The 16,495-nt window shown below is 30.6% G+C and overlaps 2 protein-coding genes across 3 annotated transcripts; one reads left to right on the top strand and one right to left on the bottom strand.

Moving 5' to 3' along the window:
- Positions 1 to 7,307: 7,307 nt before the first annotated feature.
- LOC113392368 (deoxynucleotidyltransferase terminal-interacting protein 2) lies at positions 7,308 to 9,586 on the top strand. The gene is made up of 4 exons (XM_026628768.2): positions 7,308 to 7,492; positions 7,568 to 7,932; positions 8,741 to 8,905; positions 9,321 to 9,586. The coding sequence occupies exons 1-4, from the start codon at positions 7,408 to 7,410 to the stop codon at positions 9,567 to 9,569; spliced, it is 864 nt and encodes a 287-aa protein (XP_026484553.2). The 5' UTR covers positions 7,308 to 7,407; the 3' UTR covers positions 9,570 to 9,586.
- An 858-nt stretch (positions 9,587 to 10,444) lies between these two features.
- Positions 10,445 to 14,811, bottom strand: LOC113392369 (estradiol 17-beta-dehydrogenase 8). Of its 2 annotated transcripts, none has more exons than XM_064220972.1 (7): positions 14,532 to 14,811; positions 14,167 to 14,304; positions 13,584 to 13,777; positions 12,774 to 12,879; positions 12,311 to 12,395; positions 11,682 to 11,797; positions 10,445 to 11,259 (listed from the first exon to the last, which is right to left on the bottom strand). In XM_064220972.1, the coding sequence occupies exons 1-7, from the start codon at positions 14,569 to 14,571 to the stop codon at positions 11,174 to 11,176; spliced, it is 765 nt and encodes a 254-aa protein (XP_064077042.1). In that variant the 5' UTR covers positions 14,572 to 14,811; the 3' UTR covers positions 10,445 to 11,173. The 2 variants fall into 2 exon arrangements, with proteins under 2 accessions (XP_064077042.1, XP_026484554.1); XM_026628769.2 differs by having other exon boundaries at positions 14,536 to 14,811.
- Positions 14,812 to 16,495: the final 1,684 nt, after the last annotated feature.

Raw genomic sequence — 16,495 nt, 5'->3', positions numbered from 1 at the left:
TGATTAAAATGATTAATACGATTACTTTGAAGTTTTATGCTATTATTGATTTCTTGATTTATAGGCAGGATATATAAAATTAATTGTACTTTACATACTCTGTAATTAAAATGGTGGAAAAGAGTAACTGAGTTTCTGGCCGGTTCTTCTCGGTAGAATCAACTTTCCGAACCGGTGACAGCTATACATTTAATTCAACGCTGTGACATGACGATTCAAGAGTGCTGTTATGAACCTACTGGAATAAAGAAGATTTTGATTTAAATTATGTTAGTTTATAATTTCACGACGACGGCGACGACGGGTTTTTTTATATGTAGATTTTATATCAACGTATTCGTGGAGAGACTTGTTGCTCCGGACGCTTCCAAAGCTATAAATTAAATTTTTTCGTCACAAAGATAAACGAAGTGATCATCTGCGTATATTAATTTATAACTCTTTTCCATCATATTGGACAATAAATAAATCCGATTTTATTGCATTCTGAGTGTCAGACGAATGAATTAATTAATTACAAAGTCGACCGATAGTTATCGTCCTCTTTTTATTGTTGTAAATCAATACATCGCCAAAATATTATTTTAATTTTTCCATTTTATTTTATAAATGTCAAAATTTATATCAATGATAAATTTAGTTTGATATATTTATTTATCAAACAACATCCTTGTCTAACTTAACTTATTAATCATGAGCCTTTTCAGAAACAATTAGGTACAGATACAATTTGGTTTTGAGTTACACAACTACAGTGAGGTACGTGAAAAGATGTTTAAATACATGCTTGAGAAGAAAGATGTGGTACATATGGGTTTACCATAGTTTATCCAAAAGATTGCTTTAAAAAATAGTATCTGGACTTTACCTTACTCTTAAATAATACTTAATTTAGAAGTAAACACGGGTAAGTAGTTTTAAATAAAGTTGTAAATAAAGTAAAGTAATAAATAAGTTAATAAAGTTTAATAAATGTTATCAGTATTATCTCTATTAGAGAGAACCAAAAACCAAAAGTCACCTTCACTAAAGGGTCATTTATAATCATAAACAGCTTTATAAAATGTAAAAGAAACACAATACCTCTATGATCTTGTGAATTTACTTTCTTTTATCCTTTTCTACTTAATCACCATCGTTACAATACTTTAAGAAATCTCTCAAATTTCCATTCCATTAGCTTACAAAAGATGTTTATCCATTCAGCTAATGGTGTTGACGAATTATGCTGACATGTGACTTAGCTTTAATTTTTATCATATAATATTTAGTAAACACAATAGCTACATTGTTTACTAAACTAACTGTATATAATAAATTAATTTAAAATGGCTACTGTGTAAATCTTGACCGCGTGGAATGGCGGTAAGACTGCTAGCAGCATTTCCCCGTCGAATAGCTATTTCGATCCTCTGGGCAAAAAATTAACCAACCCTCCTGACAAAACTAGAGACAACAAGGCGGGGTGTTATGCTTTTAATGAAGCTTTGTGCACTACTACTCAGTCCAAGTATTTCAACAGTAAATGGGACAAAACATAATTTGGAATAAGACACGAATATTTGAATCGTTTACGGAATACCGTTTTTCGGCTGAGCCTAGTATATTTCTACAAATAAAACCTTTAGATATATATCTTCAAGCGAGATGTCTACATTTGTTTATCTAAGTAATTAGTTTCTTTCCAGTAAGAGTTATAGCTAAATTATCTTAAAGTAGCTTTTATGGTTCCGATCCGAATCTGTCAGATTATTTTTTTTAATAACAATGATAACCAATTGGTAAAGCGTTGAATACAAATATATTCCAACATGAGGTTTAACTTCTAATATTAAACGTGGCAGAATGAATGAATGAATGAATTAATGATTCGTTCGCTTAATTGGTTTGTCACGTGATCATTTCAAAACGGATACAACTATTCGTAATTTCTAAATTATTGTATTTTTTACGTGAGGTGAGTAGATCGTTGATATAATGAAGAGATTGGCGTTGGTAACCATATAAAGTTAATAATATATAAACGTATAATCATTAGCCGTGGGTCGACACCGGGAGAATCGTGGTTCCATCACCAATCACGTAACTTCTGAACAATTTGACCGATTTGGGTTATATTCGGCCAGTATATTTAGTCGGTTCGTAACCCTCTGCAATCAATAGCATCACAATGATATAATTAATTTTATTTGTTTATCTGTGGACCAAAATGTCACTCAGGTTCGTGTATTTTGAGCGAAAAAAAAAACCGCAAAATCTAAACGCCAATACATGGCGTTTGAGTAAGTTTTTAGACCTGGGAAGCAAACTTAGTGTACTTTAATAGTTGAAGAATGAATGAAGAAACCCTAGCGTCATAAAAGCTAGAAGAAATATTTAACTCAGACTGGAACGACTGCAGCACAGCGCCAGAGTTTTATTCTATTCTAATATAATTATATCTGTTAGACTAATCCCCAAAAAGAAATCCATCAGCATCACAGTAACGATTACAAATTGTTATACCAAATAAATTAAGAAAACCAAGTTATTCACGAGATTGGAATTAATTTACATAGAAAACAACAACGTTTTGCTTTTAATTAGACAACCCCTTATCTGAGGGTTTAACTTAATTAAAATATTTGCTTTCAATTTAGAAACATCTCAATTTATTAAAGAGACACGATCGCTTTTTAATGTATTTCATATTCTGATAAAATAACTCAGACGAGAACAGTTCATATACCTATTAAATGAAATATACATTATATTGTTATTAGTTTCCCTCCACGGCTTCGCTTGCGTGTGTATCCTTATCTGGACCTCTGAAGAGGTTTATGACATTTTTTTTTTATAGTTGTAATGGAATAGGCGTTTGTCTTCCATCTCAACTGATGGAAAGACGCACATCCAAAAGAAACCTGTTCACTCTACTCTTAAAGGCTCCAGAGTTCAACTTATCAGGAAAAATAGACCCAGGCAGGTCATTCCAAATCTTGGTGACTATCACCAAAAACGAGCTGTCAAACCGTTTAGTTCATAAAATTGCATAAAAATCGGTTGAGTATTGAGACGTAAGAACGTTTCGCATTTATAATATTAGTTCTGATAATCCCTGTATGTTTATATGAATGTATGTTTATTTCTTTCATTGGAGTAATCTACTAGTATTTAATTATGGGTAGGGTCAACATATGTACTTGCTGCTTCAGAATATCGTCAGCACACACATGCAGACTTCATACCTGTCATGGAACGAACTTAATAGCGGTTTTATCTGGACTTGGACTTTGTGCAAGCCTGTCTGAGTAAGTACCACCCACTCATCATATATTCTACCGCCAAACTGCAAGACATTGTATTGTTGTGTTCCGGTTTCCATAGTTGATGGCATTGGCAATTTACTCCTTACAGATCCTATGTCTATGGCAATGGTGGTGTCCACTTACCATCACGTGGCCCATTAGTAGTTATTAAGTATCGTATCGCTTAATATAATAATTCTTACTACTTAAAGTTGAAGATTAAAAAGTCTCAAACCACGCAGTCATTAAACAACAACTAGTGGGTCTCCCGCGAAACTTCGCGTTTATTCAAAATATTTTTTAGGAAGTTCGAAACCTATGACAGGTTTTGTTTTGATTTAATTTCATTGTAAACTGCAATTCACTCATCTGCATTTGGCGCCAAAATTATGAAATCACTTTTAAATTAATTTTTAATATCAAATATAATAGTATATATTAGTTCAGTTTTCTGCACATCTACGTCTGTAGCTCTTCAAAATGAGACTATAACCGATTTTTTATATCGTCCCCAGCCATCGTCCCATAATCACTGGGATAAAAATGAGTTTACGCTATTATAAGCGTTGTTTAACGGTTAAATAGTAATAAAAATATGGTCAAGTTCGAGACAATCTCGCATAAAGAACAATTAATATTTAATTATGTACATTACGGAAAAAAAATGGAAAGACAAAAACATTTTTTGTCAAATAAATAAACAAAAAAAACTGTAACGTCACTCACACGTTCGAAGCGAATGCATATTAATAAATCTAAATTAAAAAGAACATCATGTTTTGGCTGTTGTTCCGAAAGAGTATCGATTTAAATGTGAAGCTTTTGCTTACGTAAAGAGAGAATTGAAAAAAACACTATCAAAATTTGATCCGTGGCAATTATTCTTGTTTTTTATTTTAGCTATCATTTTTAGTTTTACGCTCTGTACTACGGTAATTCTGCACTAAGAGCGTTACCCCGAACTATCGACGAGGACGCGGCAGGTTTCAAGTTTCATGTTTTTTTATTTTTTACAATTTATTGTATTTTATTTTATTGACCTATATATTTTTTAATATCCTTAGGTTTTTCCGTGTCGTAGACCTATCTTACTCGGTAGGTTTAAGCTTTTTTTTATATAGTATCTCAGAAATTAGGTTAATAATAAATACCCGACCATCTGATATCTTTGATATCATACAAACCCTACATTAACGATTTGGCCAGACGTGAATTGACATATCCCAAAAAACACTTAAAAAATTTAATATTCCTTTTTCGGAAGTTTCTTTCGAGATCTCAATGAATAATTTGTCGTGGCTGAATTTAGCATTTTGGTTATATTTATATTTTTAAAACGCTACAAGATGGACTCAATTTCTGAGTGTCCCAATCGGATCCCATACATTCGGATATTACATTATTATATACATTATATCCCACTTTATGTATAAGCTTTAATTTGTGTACATGTAAAAAAAAATATTAGATGTATTCAATGAACTGAACTGAACTGAACGAACTGTTTATGAATCGAAATTTAATTTTAAATTTGTATTAGGTAAGTAAATTAAGTAAATAAGTAAGTTTTTTTACATTGGTTATTATTTTAAATCAATTTTGTGGGAATTTTAAAGAGCGACCTTTAGTACGAATTCGGTCATGTTCGAATACTTTCCACCAGCGTCCTTTCTGATCATTTTATTTCGGTTGCTTTGAAATAAATTCCTAGTTTTTATACAATTTCGGAAAGCTAAGTAAACGATTATGTTTTTAAAATAATCTGCAGAACAAGTTTCATAATGTTTTTTTTTTGTTTTTCAGGCATATTTGAGGGGAAAAAATAAAAAATATATTGAAATAATATCGTTTTCTGTCTCGCATTTTTAAATTTGGACCGATAATTATTGTTTAAATATTGAAAAATATCCAGTTTTTAATCGTTTTTATAAATCAGAGGAAAAAAATAGATTTTAATTGATACTTTTTTTTAAATAAATTATTGAAGTTGCATTTTGGACTTATTTTGAAAAAATCTAAAAAACGCGATAACTCAAAAATGGTTCACTTTTGCATCATACATATGGGGGTTAAAATTATCGCAAATAATCACCCCTATCACCTCCTAACGGGAATACGTCGAATTACCAATAACCCTGTATATATTACTGAAAATTTTATAAAAAATTTAACATTAAAAATATAGGTGTACATAAATCCAACGCTCACGTTAAAACTTCATCAAGCTTAATTTCTAAGTTCCTCTCACGGCAAATCGTCTGATTGATGATGAAAGCGGTTCTATGGCTCGCCCTACTAACCTTTTAATGTAATCGCCGTGCTAACCCAAAACTACCCACAGAGAACAATTATCACGTAGAATAGACATGTAGATAATAATTGACTTTTCATAATGAACTCACTTTGATCACGTAGTTGTAGTTAATTCTCTTAATATAAAAGATTTCTGGATAGTATTAGTCACAGTTCAACGAAATTCATGTGTATCAACCAAAACGCATTGGAGCAGCGTGGTGGATTATGCTCCAAACCTTCACCTAAAAGGGAGAGGAGCACTTTGCCCAGCTGTGAAACATTTACTCCACATTCGAATATACATGTCTGGCAATGGGACTTTACAAGCTATTTTCCGTGATTACTTTTTTGTTTTAATAGTTTTATAAAAAATATTAAATTACAAACGCAATATTTGTTTCATTAAATTGATTAAAAATAAATTATAAAAGTATAGAGATACTAAGTAATAACAATGTTTCGCGAAATATAAAAGCTTGCAAGACGACAACACTTCTTCACTCGCAAGGTTCAAAGTATTAAGTAAGAAAGTATACATTTTGCGTTTAAGTACGGTGTTCATTTTGAAGGCATCAGGGAGCTCTCGAGAAGTTCCCCGGGGAGGGTCGTTATTGTCGCGAGCTTCCTGAATAGCCCTTGACGGTTTTGATCGCTCAGGCGCTATCTACTTTGAAGTCTACAATGCTATGTAATGTCTATATATATTTATAATTTACTTAACCTGGAGCAACACAAAGATATAAAATATTACATAGAGTTATGTAATCACTGTTTAGAACAAATTTCGAGAAGTGATTTTGTTTTTAAAGAGTTATTTAATAGATACGAGTAGGAAGGATAAATATTTAAATATAAAAGTTGTCTGATACTAATTATGAAAAAAAAAATTATATGTTTGAACGTGCTAATCTTAGTAAATACTAGTCGGATTCACAAAAATCTTTACTTAAAAGACAGAGTTTATTGAGGCAATATAACATTATATTACGACCGTAAGAAGCGGAGCGGTACCTAGCTATAAACGTCAAACAATCCAACATACTGAAAATAAGTACGTGACGAGACGGACGTACGTTGTTTCACCTGTATTCCTTCTACAATCAAGATTGTGTATTATTTTTTTGCATGCACTCTATATAGTTGCACTCATATACTTATAATGGTTATGAGATGGAAATATTTCATCAAAATAATTTTTTTATACTACACAAACCAATTTGTACAGCTATACCCTGTACAAGTTAGCTTGACCCTTTTGACAGATGTAAATTACGCTATAATTTATTTCTAGTGCAATAAAGTATTTCACACATGATACACGTACACCATCTCGTCACAGTTACAAGTATTTTAAAATGTTATTTTTTTAACTACTAGATATTTTCTGTTTAGCTCGTCTGCCAAAAAATCAAGATATTAACTTGTACAAGGTATTGTATGTAAAGGTATATGACCTAAAATTTCATGCCTTAATTCTATTACAATTTTACCTATCATTTTTATAAACATTATGTGGATACCTTTCACGGAAAAAAACCTAAACTACTACAAATCCGTACAAATATTGTTTAAATATTATTTATGGAGTTTATAATAGATGAATTACTTTATTATTTATTAAATTAATTTGTTTTTTTTTTCTGGCTATGGCAATGTTATCAAACTTGACAATGTCAATAATACCATTTGATTTTGACATAACTGATCAAACTAGACAACAGAGTGACAGACGTCAGTTGTCACGTGTGTCTTATTTATCCGTTGTTTATAAAAATAAATGGATGGTTAATTTAACGAATTTGTTTTATATTAAATAAAAATCAATATGGATTTCATCATAGATACTGTAGGTGATGATGAACTCCAAGAAAAAAATGAATTACTTGACAAGAAAGATAAACTCTTTGTAGGTTAGTATTCCTAATGTTTGCTTTATATTTTGGAATTAAACATTAAGAATTACTCTTAAATGTAAATAATTTCAGAAACAGACAAGAAAATCGAAGCTATCTTAGATTTATTCGAGAAAACAAAGCAAGAATTAGATGCGGAACGAGATGCCGAAGATGAAGTTCAAAATAAATTAAAAGGTTTAAAAATAGACACCCAATTCGACGAATTTTACGATGAAATGGGCTGGACACACATGGTAGCATTGAAACAAAAGAAAAAAAAGCAATTGTTTCGCTTTGACCAACTGGACAAGGAAACTGGCAAGTTGAAATCCAATCTTGGTGGTGTAGACGTTGATAAAGAAATGAAAAAGTCCGTCTTCCAACCGGGAATAGAGAAAGCGCATAGATTGCCAAAATACAATGTCAGTGAGAAGAGATTAAAGGCTATGCGCAAGGTAAGTAACACTTAATAAAACCAATCTATCTTATATTACAGTTTTGCAATTTATTTATATTTAAACATTTTTAACTATTCACTTTTCACCTGATATTTACACATAATGTTGTTGCCTTTATTCCATGTTGAAGGTAACCTTCTAATGATCCCCAGTGTATGTCTTACATAACTTTTTTAATCTTAATTGTTTTTAACATAATGTAGTAAAGATTATTTAATTTGATCTGAAGCACTCCACAATACTTGTAATTGTGCCGCTGCTGGGCTAAGGACAAACCTTTTTCTGGAGAATGTCTGGAACTTATTCCAGCATTCTTCTCCAATGATACACATATTCCAAATTTTGATCCAACACATGCATCCTCACAATGTTTTCCTCTGCTGAGCATGAGAAGAATTAGGCACAAATAACACAACAAACAATAACACAAAGTACATTGAAAATTTAGTATTGCTTGTGTGGGTTTTAACACACAAAAAATTATTATTATTATTATTTAATTGTATAAGATGTAGTTTCTTTACTGTTATTGAAGAAAAAAAAAAACTATTTAATAAAATTTAAATTTTCACAACATTACATTCCCACATATTTAAAGTAACAGAATTATTCATTTAATGTGAAATTTGTATGATTATAAGATAATAAATTAAATCAAATTTTAATACAACAAATTAACATAATTTTTCTGATAGGTCTACTTAATAACATAATTGTATTTAAGTATAATATGAACACAATAATGAGATATAATGCATGTTTATTTGCCTTCAATTATATTCAACATTAACTGTATATTTTATAGAGAGAAAGGGAGAAAACAAAAGGACCTGGATGGTTTAATATGAAAACTCCAGAAATTAGCGAGGAACTTAAGAATGATCTTCAAGTACTGAAAATGAGATCTGCATTAGACCCCAAACACTTCTATAAAAAGAATGATATGGAAGTCCTACCCAAGTATTTCCAGGTAAGGATATCAATGATATTATAAAAATATATATGCACCAAATAATTGTAAGAATAATAGATTTTATTCTTTTGAGAAGCATTTCAATGTTAAAGAACCTGACCTTAGAACTTAAGATTATTTTTACATTTTATAAGATTACAGTAAAACCATGTGTTGTACTGTGTTGTTTAATTGGCAATTATTTGCCTATAAATATTTATAATCAAATTTAGAATTTTAAAGATGTTACATATATATTTTAGATGCATGTATATTAAAGATGTTAATCTTTAAATTACATGCATGTAAAAATTATGAATAAAAAAAATAGTAGGAAAATAAAATAGTAGTAATCAGATACATAAACTATATTTCAAATTGAAGCTTTAGTAAAAAGTAATATAATAAATTTGTATCGTAAATCTCCTTGCAGGTTGGTCGAATAATGGACTCGCCAGTGGATCATGTAAATGAAAGATTAACAAGAAAACAAAGGAAAAGAACTATGGTAGATGAGCTACTAGCAGACGCTGAGTTCCAGAAGTACAATAAAAAGAAGTACAAGGAAATCATTGATGAAAAGAGAAAAACTGAATATAAGACCTTCATGAAGGATAAAAGACAGAAAAATAAAGCAGCTTTAAAAAGTAATAAGTTGAAAGCGAAAAATACACCTAAATAAAGTTTTTCTATTATATACTTTTTTTCTTCTACTGTCCCAATTTCTACTGTACATATTTTATAAATAAAAAAGGTGAATACTGTTTACAGCATCAGTGCTTTAAAATAAAAACCCGGCCCCTTTGGTTAAGTCTGAGTTAACCAACCCCCTTGGTTAACCAACGGTGCGCCCATGTGATGCCGATGTTTCATAAAAATCTGGTCTGGGGAGATCGCCAGAACACTGGTTTCATCCGGCTGCTTGTTATACTTAAGGTGAAGCTCCTTGAACATCAACAATTTAATGTTTCTTAAAAGGTATGCTCTAATCACATGCTCAATGCTACCTTCCAAAACTGATATTCATATTAAAAATCCATATTAATATATTTAGATGCGAAACTAACTACATCTGCAACAATTTCACAAATCTGTATAGAATAAACTTGAACTCCAAGAAAGTACTAAAGCGAATTATTTAAACACTCCTATGGAAGCTGTTAAATCGATTAAGGTATAATATGTGATGAATGACTACATATCCAGATGGGCTAGCACAAAGCCTCGCAACGGAATGATGTGGTCCTAGCCGATTTCTGTCACGGCGGGGACCAGCCAACTAATCAGGACATATAGCACACAAGTGTGTGTGCAAACACAGACATTCTCTATTCCGTAACTATCATAATCTGATGGCACGGAAAATCCGTCACGAATTCAGGCGCAGAGCGTTAATTTTTCGATACAAAAACTTAATAGATTTTATCGGCCCAACCTGGAGTTTAAATCCAGGACGTCGGGACCTGCGGCCTTATACCTAGCCACTTTTTATTTTGTTTTTCAAATATTCAACGATAAAGTGAAATGACAATCCAGGTAAATAACTACAAGCAAAATAACAACAGTAAAGCAGTCTTTATTAACATGATATATATATCTAAAAATTATCAAAAGTTCAAAAAAATAAGTCACAAATTTACAATTCCATCTGAGTATAATTTAATATTATATTTTAAAATACATAATATCATATTGATCCAAAACTATGTAAAGATTATATTATATATATTGTATATATAAAATTGGTTCCAACTTGAAAAAACATTTCAAAACATGTGTACAAAAAATTACTTATTAAATATAATTACTTGTCTAAAGGAATAAATGTTTAGATTTAAAAACGAATAAATGTTTAAATGTAAAATTTAAAACAAATTGTAACTTACAAATAATATATAATACGACTTGATTTCAAAATGTCAAAGAAAATAGATTCTTAAATATGCTTGCATAAGGTCTGTCTAATATTCATATTGATAGCTCAATAGATCTTACAGCTTATCATCTTTTGTCAAATACTACTAAACCCAAGTAACAATATTATATTTGTCTAAGTGATGTGTAATAGTTGAACTTTTGTATATATAATGAATGATTTTTATTTGAGCATCAATCACGTGAAAACGACTGAACATAAGCATATATAAATATGACCAATCAAATCGGAATTGTCAATAGGCCTTTATTTTTTTGAATTCCTCTCCCCCTTTTTTATTGTTTTTATTGAATGCCCAGCGAAACGAGCGGGTAATAGATATAATTTTCTTCATAAATAATGCTTTCTTTTTAGAATCCACCTGTGACGTCGATCGCTGCACCGCTTATGAAAGAACTTTTATCTGAACTTAAAAATGTTATGACCTCGGCAACCTCTGAAATATAAATAAAAAAAATTAAAAGAAACGTAACAGACTGTAAATGTCACACTAGTAAGCCTTAAGCCGTTTAATCCTAAAAACAATAAGATTAAATATTATATGCTTAAAATTTATCTTATGCCCGTGATGAAGGAATACATTGTGCGAAAACCTGCATGTATCAATTGAAAATTTCAGCAGTGGAACATTTACTATGTCCTTTAAACTTACTATATATGTTATGCATTATGTAACTGTGATAAAGTATTATCTGCCTGCACTATATAACAATTTCTATATCTCTTATTTATATTTCTAATTAGTCTAGTTTATTCAAAGAAGACAAAAAAATTGCACTAAAGTATACAATTTATGATAAATTGCATTTATAAGCAAGGGACTAATATATAAATGTTTTTATCATTATCTTTACTAACCAGTAGGTTCACCGAGTCTCCCCAAAGGCACAAGTTTCAGCATATTGTGCATAACTTTATCTGGTACCGTTTTAACGATTGGAGTATCTATGAAACCTGGCAGAATTGCATTTACTCTGTAAAAAAAATTATTAAATTTATTAACTTAATTTACAAGATTATAGTAATTGTGAAATACTATTAATTATGTCTCCTATTGGATTACAATTTATGGGTAATTTTAAAACCATAAATACATTTTGTGTAACAAATAAAAATAAGCAAGTTATATCATGAAAATATTATTATATTGTGTAGTAGTGCCCCGCTGCGGCTTTGCAAGGGTGCATTTTATTAATACAGATAATGATACTATATAAAGATAATTTTTACCCTATTGTAATCAGGAATAATATAGCTTTCTACTAATGAAAAAAAATAATTAGAATTGGATCATTAGCTCCAACGATTACCCCCTAAATGAAAATGAAACAAATTTTGCCTCATTATAACAATACATAAGATATCTTTTTTAACTAAACCAACCTCTTTAACTTATTAGTTGAACTTTTACTTGTGTTGTGTTACAGTGTTCAAATTTATAATAATGATAAAAAAAGATATTACTGCAATATTTATCTTGTTCTTACCTTACATTAAACTTTCCTAGCTCTTTAGCAGCGGTTTGTGTCATGGCAACCACCCCAGCTTTACTCGCTGAATAGTTGGATTGACCTATAAAATAAAATATAGTCACTCAATAATTAAAACCTTAACCTACTTCAATAGCAAACTTAATATTTCATATATTTAAATTTATTAAAAAAAAAACAATTACAGATTAGTATAAACAAGTAATGATGGGTCAAATGGATTTGGATTTGAACATTTAAAAAACATTTTTTTTTTATTTAAAATAAAAACAACAATAGGAACAATACTAAGTATTTAGTATTGCTGCTTGGTTTTAGGATATGTAATATATTCAAATACCTACCCAAACAGGCTTGCACAAAGCCCTAAAATTATAACTCATTTTCGAATGTAATAAAACATAACATATAATATGTGTAGATAAAAAACTATTATATTATAAACATTTAATAAACTTACCTATGTTTCCATATTTTCCAACAATACTTGATATATTTATTATTGATCCCGCTATTGAAGCCTCTGTCATTGCCTTTGCAAATGTCTGCATTACAAGAAAAGTTCCCTGAAAAAAAAATGTAATATATACCAAAATGATAAATAAACACTTTTCTTATCCTTAAATATTTGTTTTGATTGACATTGATCAATTTTTTAAAATTGCTTTTTGACAATGTTCCTGGGATTGGAATAGGATTAGTTTGTTAACAAAATATGTTATATACTTTTGTACTAATTATGTTCTACGAAACATATAAATATTAGAAAGCTGTAAAAGATTACTTCAAGCTAACCTAGATAGTAACATGAGAATGTTACTAATTACACTTGATTTAGATGCAGGTTCATACATAACAATGAAAATAATTTTAAGCATAGTTACTTAATATGTAGAAATATGTAGTGTAAATTAAATATTAATTGTAAAAAATAAATATTAAACTATCTACTTTTTTAAGTAATAGCTAGTAAATTTGATGATGCTCTATATCCATGCAGGTTTTCACAGAATGTTTTCCTTCAAGGCGAGCATGAGATGAATTATAAACACTAAAGTAGGTATATGAAAATTCAGTGTTACTTGCCCGAGTTTAAGACTCCAATCTTTGGTTAACATTTGGGTTTAAGACTCCAATCTTTGGTTAACATTCAAATGTACTTACTATTCCATCTCCTAATTCCTCAACATGTCCTACTAGTCATTTACTTTTTGGACTTGGTACAATTATACAAAAATACAAAGAAATTAATCAAGTTAAAATTGTTTACCTTTAAGTTCACATTAAGTACACTATCATAATCTTCTTCCGAGAGCTTCAGCAACCAATTGTCTCTTGTTATACCTGCTGAATTTACAACTATCCTTGGTGGTGTCTTGTATTCCTTTAGAACAGCTTGTAATAGACTCTGCACTGATTTTGGATCTGACACATCTAATTCCAGAGCAGTGTGATCTCCAGTTGCTGGTGGAACGAGAATAAAAAGAGAAAAACAGTTTAAAAATTCTTTGTATATATATATACAATATAGCAATCCCCTCCCTACAATATTTTGGTAAGTAAATATTTACACTTTGATTTGACCAATTCAAAAATATGTATGCCACATCAAAAATTGACAGAAATAAATAAGTAAATTCTAAATATGTTTGAAATAGAGCACTTTGTGTCTTAATTGATTTATTTATAATTTTTAAGCAGACCTTGAAATGAACCATCTGATGTTATTTGATCAAATCAAAATCAAACAGTAGAACTTCAAATTTTTAAACAACAATATTAAGTTTAACATAAAAGTTATTATAATGTAATAAATGTTCCACAATAGTAATGATTCTAATTAAAATATTTACCATTTGAACCAGAGGCCAGTGCAGTATATTTCTTAATGGTTTCCAATGCTGCATCATAATTTTTATCTGCAGCAATAACTGTAGCACCCTCTCTAGATAGCACTTGACAAGCAGCTCGGCCAATACCAGACCCAGCACCTGGAAATAAAAAAGGTATCTCATAAACTTTCTGCGTCAAAATACAAGAATCTTCTTATCGGCTTTTTATTTCAGAATAGTTAAAAACTAGGATTTTTTTGCTATATTATTGCATAAACTTTTGAATATAATAATTGGAATTAAATATGGAACTGTAATAAATCTAATATAGCATTATTTTATGTCATGTAATCTTATTTGTGCAATTTAAAATACCTATTATTTACTTGCCTGTAACAAGCGCGAGTCTTCCAGACACAAGACCATTGACCATTTTACAAAAATATTTAAAAGCACGTACTTTTCAATATAAGATATCTCTTCTTACATAAGAAATATTCTAATCAATTTAGTTTATCACAAATAACCTCTAAATAGTATAAGGTTCGTAAAAGTGCTCTTTGCCCCCTACTTAACAGCAAGCTGAAACTCATTAAAAATGTTCAGACACATACAACCATGAAAACTTATAGTATATAACTTATAGTACAAAGAATTATCGCACTTAAGTCATTTCCAAATACATATGTTATTTGAATACAAATTTAATATATTGCAACCAATTTTTACTATACATAATATGTAAGTTTACAGTAAACACTACGAGAAGTAGATAATATAAAACTATGACAGTGACATGTTACATACGTTCAAAAAATGTAATATGCATTTCAAATTACCTTTTAGTTATGTATATGCAAAAATTACATTTATATAAGATAAAACAAGTTTTTTAAAAATTTCAGCCATAATGCTTTAACTTTTCTCAGTAAAACAAATATATATACATTTATATAATTGTTTTACCACACCACACATTACCTCAACGTGGATGACTTACCCTTACCCTCCAATGTACTCTTGAATCACTACAAGCATCATAACGAAAATCGCAGTCCCAAGGAATCGGCGTGGAGGACCGTAGCCTCCTTCTGTAAGACTGTCATGGTCCAGATGGAGGTGGAACGGAAAAGGGCCGATCATGCTCGGCGAAGTCGACAAAGTCTCGACCCTGCAACGGCTCCGACGCCTGGGGCTTAAAAGATGGGGCATGATCCTGGGACTGGCTGTGAATGCACACGTTTTCTATTTCAGACGGCCCTGAGAAGGACAGCAGCCGGGATGGACTCGTTCTGCCGTACGCACTAGCGAGGAGTGCGTGGGGCGAGATCACCTTCACCTTCTGAGGAAAGCTCCGCCAGAACACTGCGGGAGGTGCTGCAGATGCGTTATATGGACAGGATCCCTGAGTCTCTCCGGTCCTTGCCGAGGATGGCCATTGAAGTCGTTTTAGTGGGTAGGAGTCCCACATAACCCGGTATATGACTGTTAATAAAACGTCTGCTGTGTTTATTTTAAACACCAACATTGTTCATGCTTTTAATAGAATTTATTTTAAGCAATTTAGTAATAACACTATCCAGTTCATACATAAGTTGTTTGAGAATCTTGTTTTGTAAAAACGATATAGTGATCATATTATTCCATCGTTTATTTATTTTTTTCCTTAAATGGCATTATACGGCAGCAGTCAGATGATCTATCTATCATCTAATAAGTTTAATAACATTTTTGTATGTGTTGCAAAATTACCAAAATGAACAGGGGAAAAGAAATGATTATTTTAGTTTTATCCGACAGTGACTGCTGGATATTGTTCCTCTATCCACAGCATATAAAATACCATAAGCCATCATCAAACATCTACATTTCCTAGTGAATGCAGAGATCATGGAAGTAAATTAATGCCGATGTAACCTATAAGAAACCAGGTCTGTAATACCTTAGTGCGTTGGTCGCAACTGACTATAATGAAACAAAAATCCAAGAGTAGTTTCATGTGTGGATTGGTATCGGCAGAATAACGAACTGCGTTGAGTTATACTTATGTTTTAGAACATGAAATCATGGGGTACTTTCGTAAAAATATCCGTATCTAAAAGTAAATTACATACACAAGGAAAAAGTGATAATAGTATTGGCTTCCAGGAAATAAATTGGTTTTGTATTTTCATCCCTAAATCTTATGTTCTATTTTCACCTTTAACATGCAGTGCTTATAGCACATTAATATAATTAGTGATAATTATAACTACCAGATACCAATAAGATTTTGGCGAGCGCACTAAGGAATTATACGTATTTTATTAAGTAGATGTGGAACATTTAGTAATACTACAATATATTGAAC

Source organism: Vanessa tameamea, chromosome 5, assembly GCF_037043105.1.
Source record: "Vanessa tameamea isolate UH-Manoa-2023 chromosome 5, ilVanTame1 primary haplotype, whole genome shotgun sequence".
NCBI classification, from domain to species: Eukaryota; Metazoa; Arthropoda; class Insecta; order Lepidoptera; family Nymphalidae; genus Vanessa; species Vanessa tameamea.
This window is presented reverse-complemented; position numbering and strand designations above follow the sequence as displayed.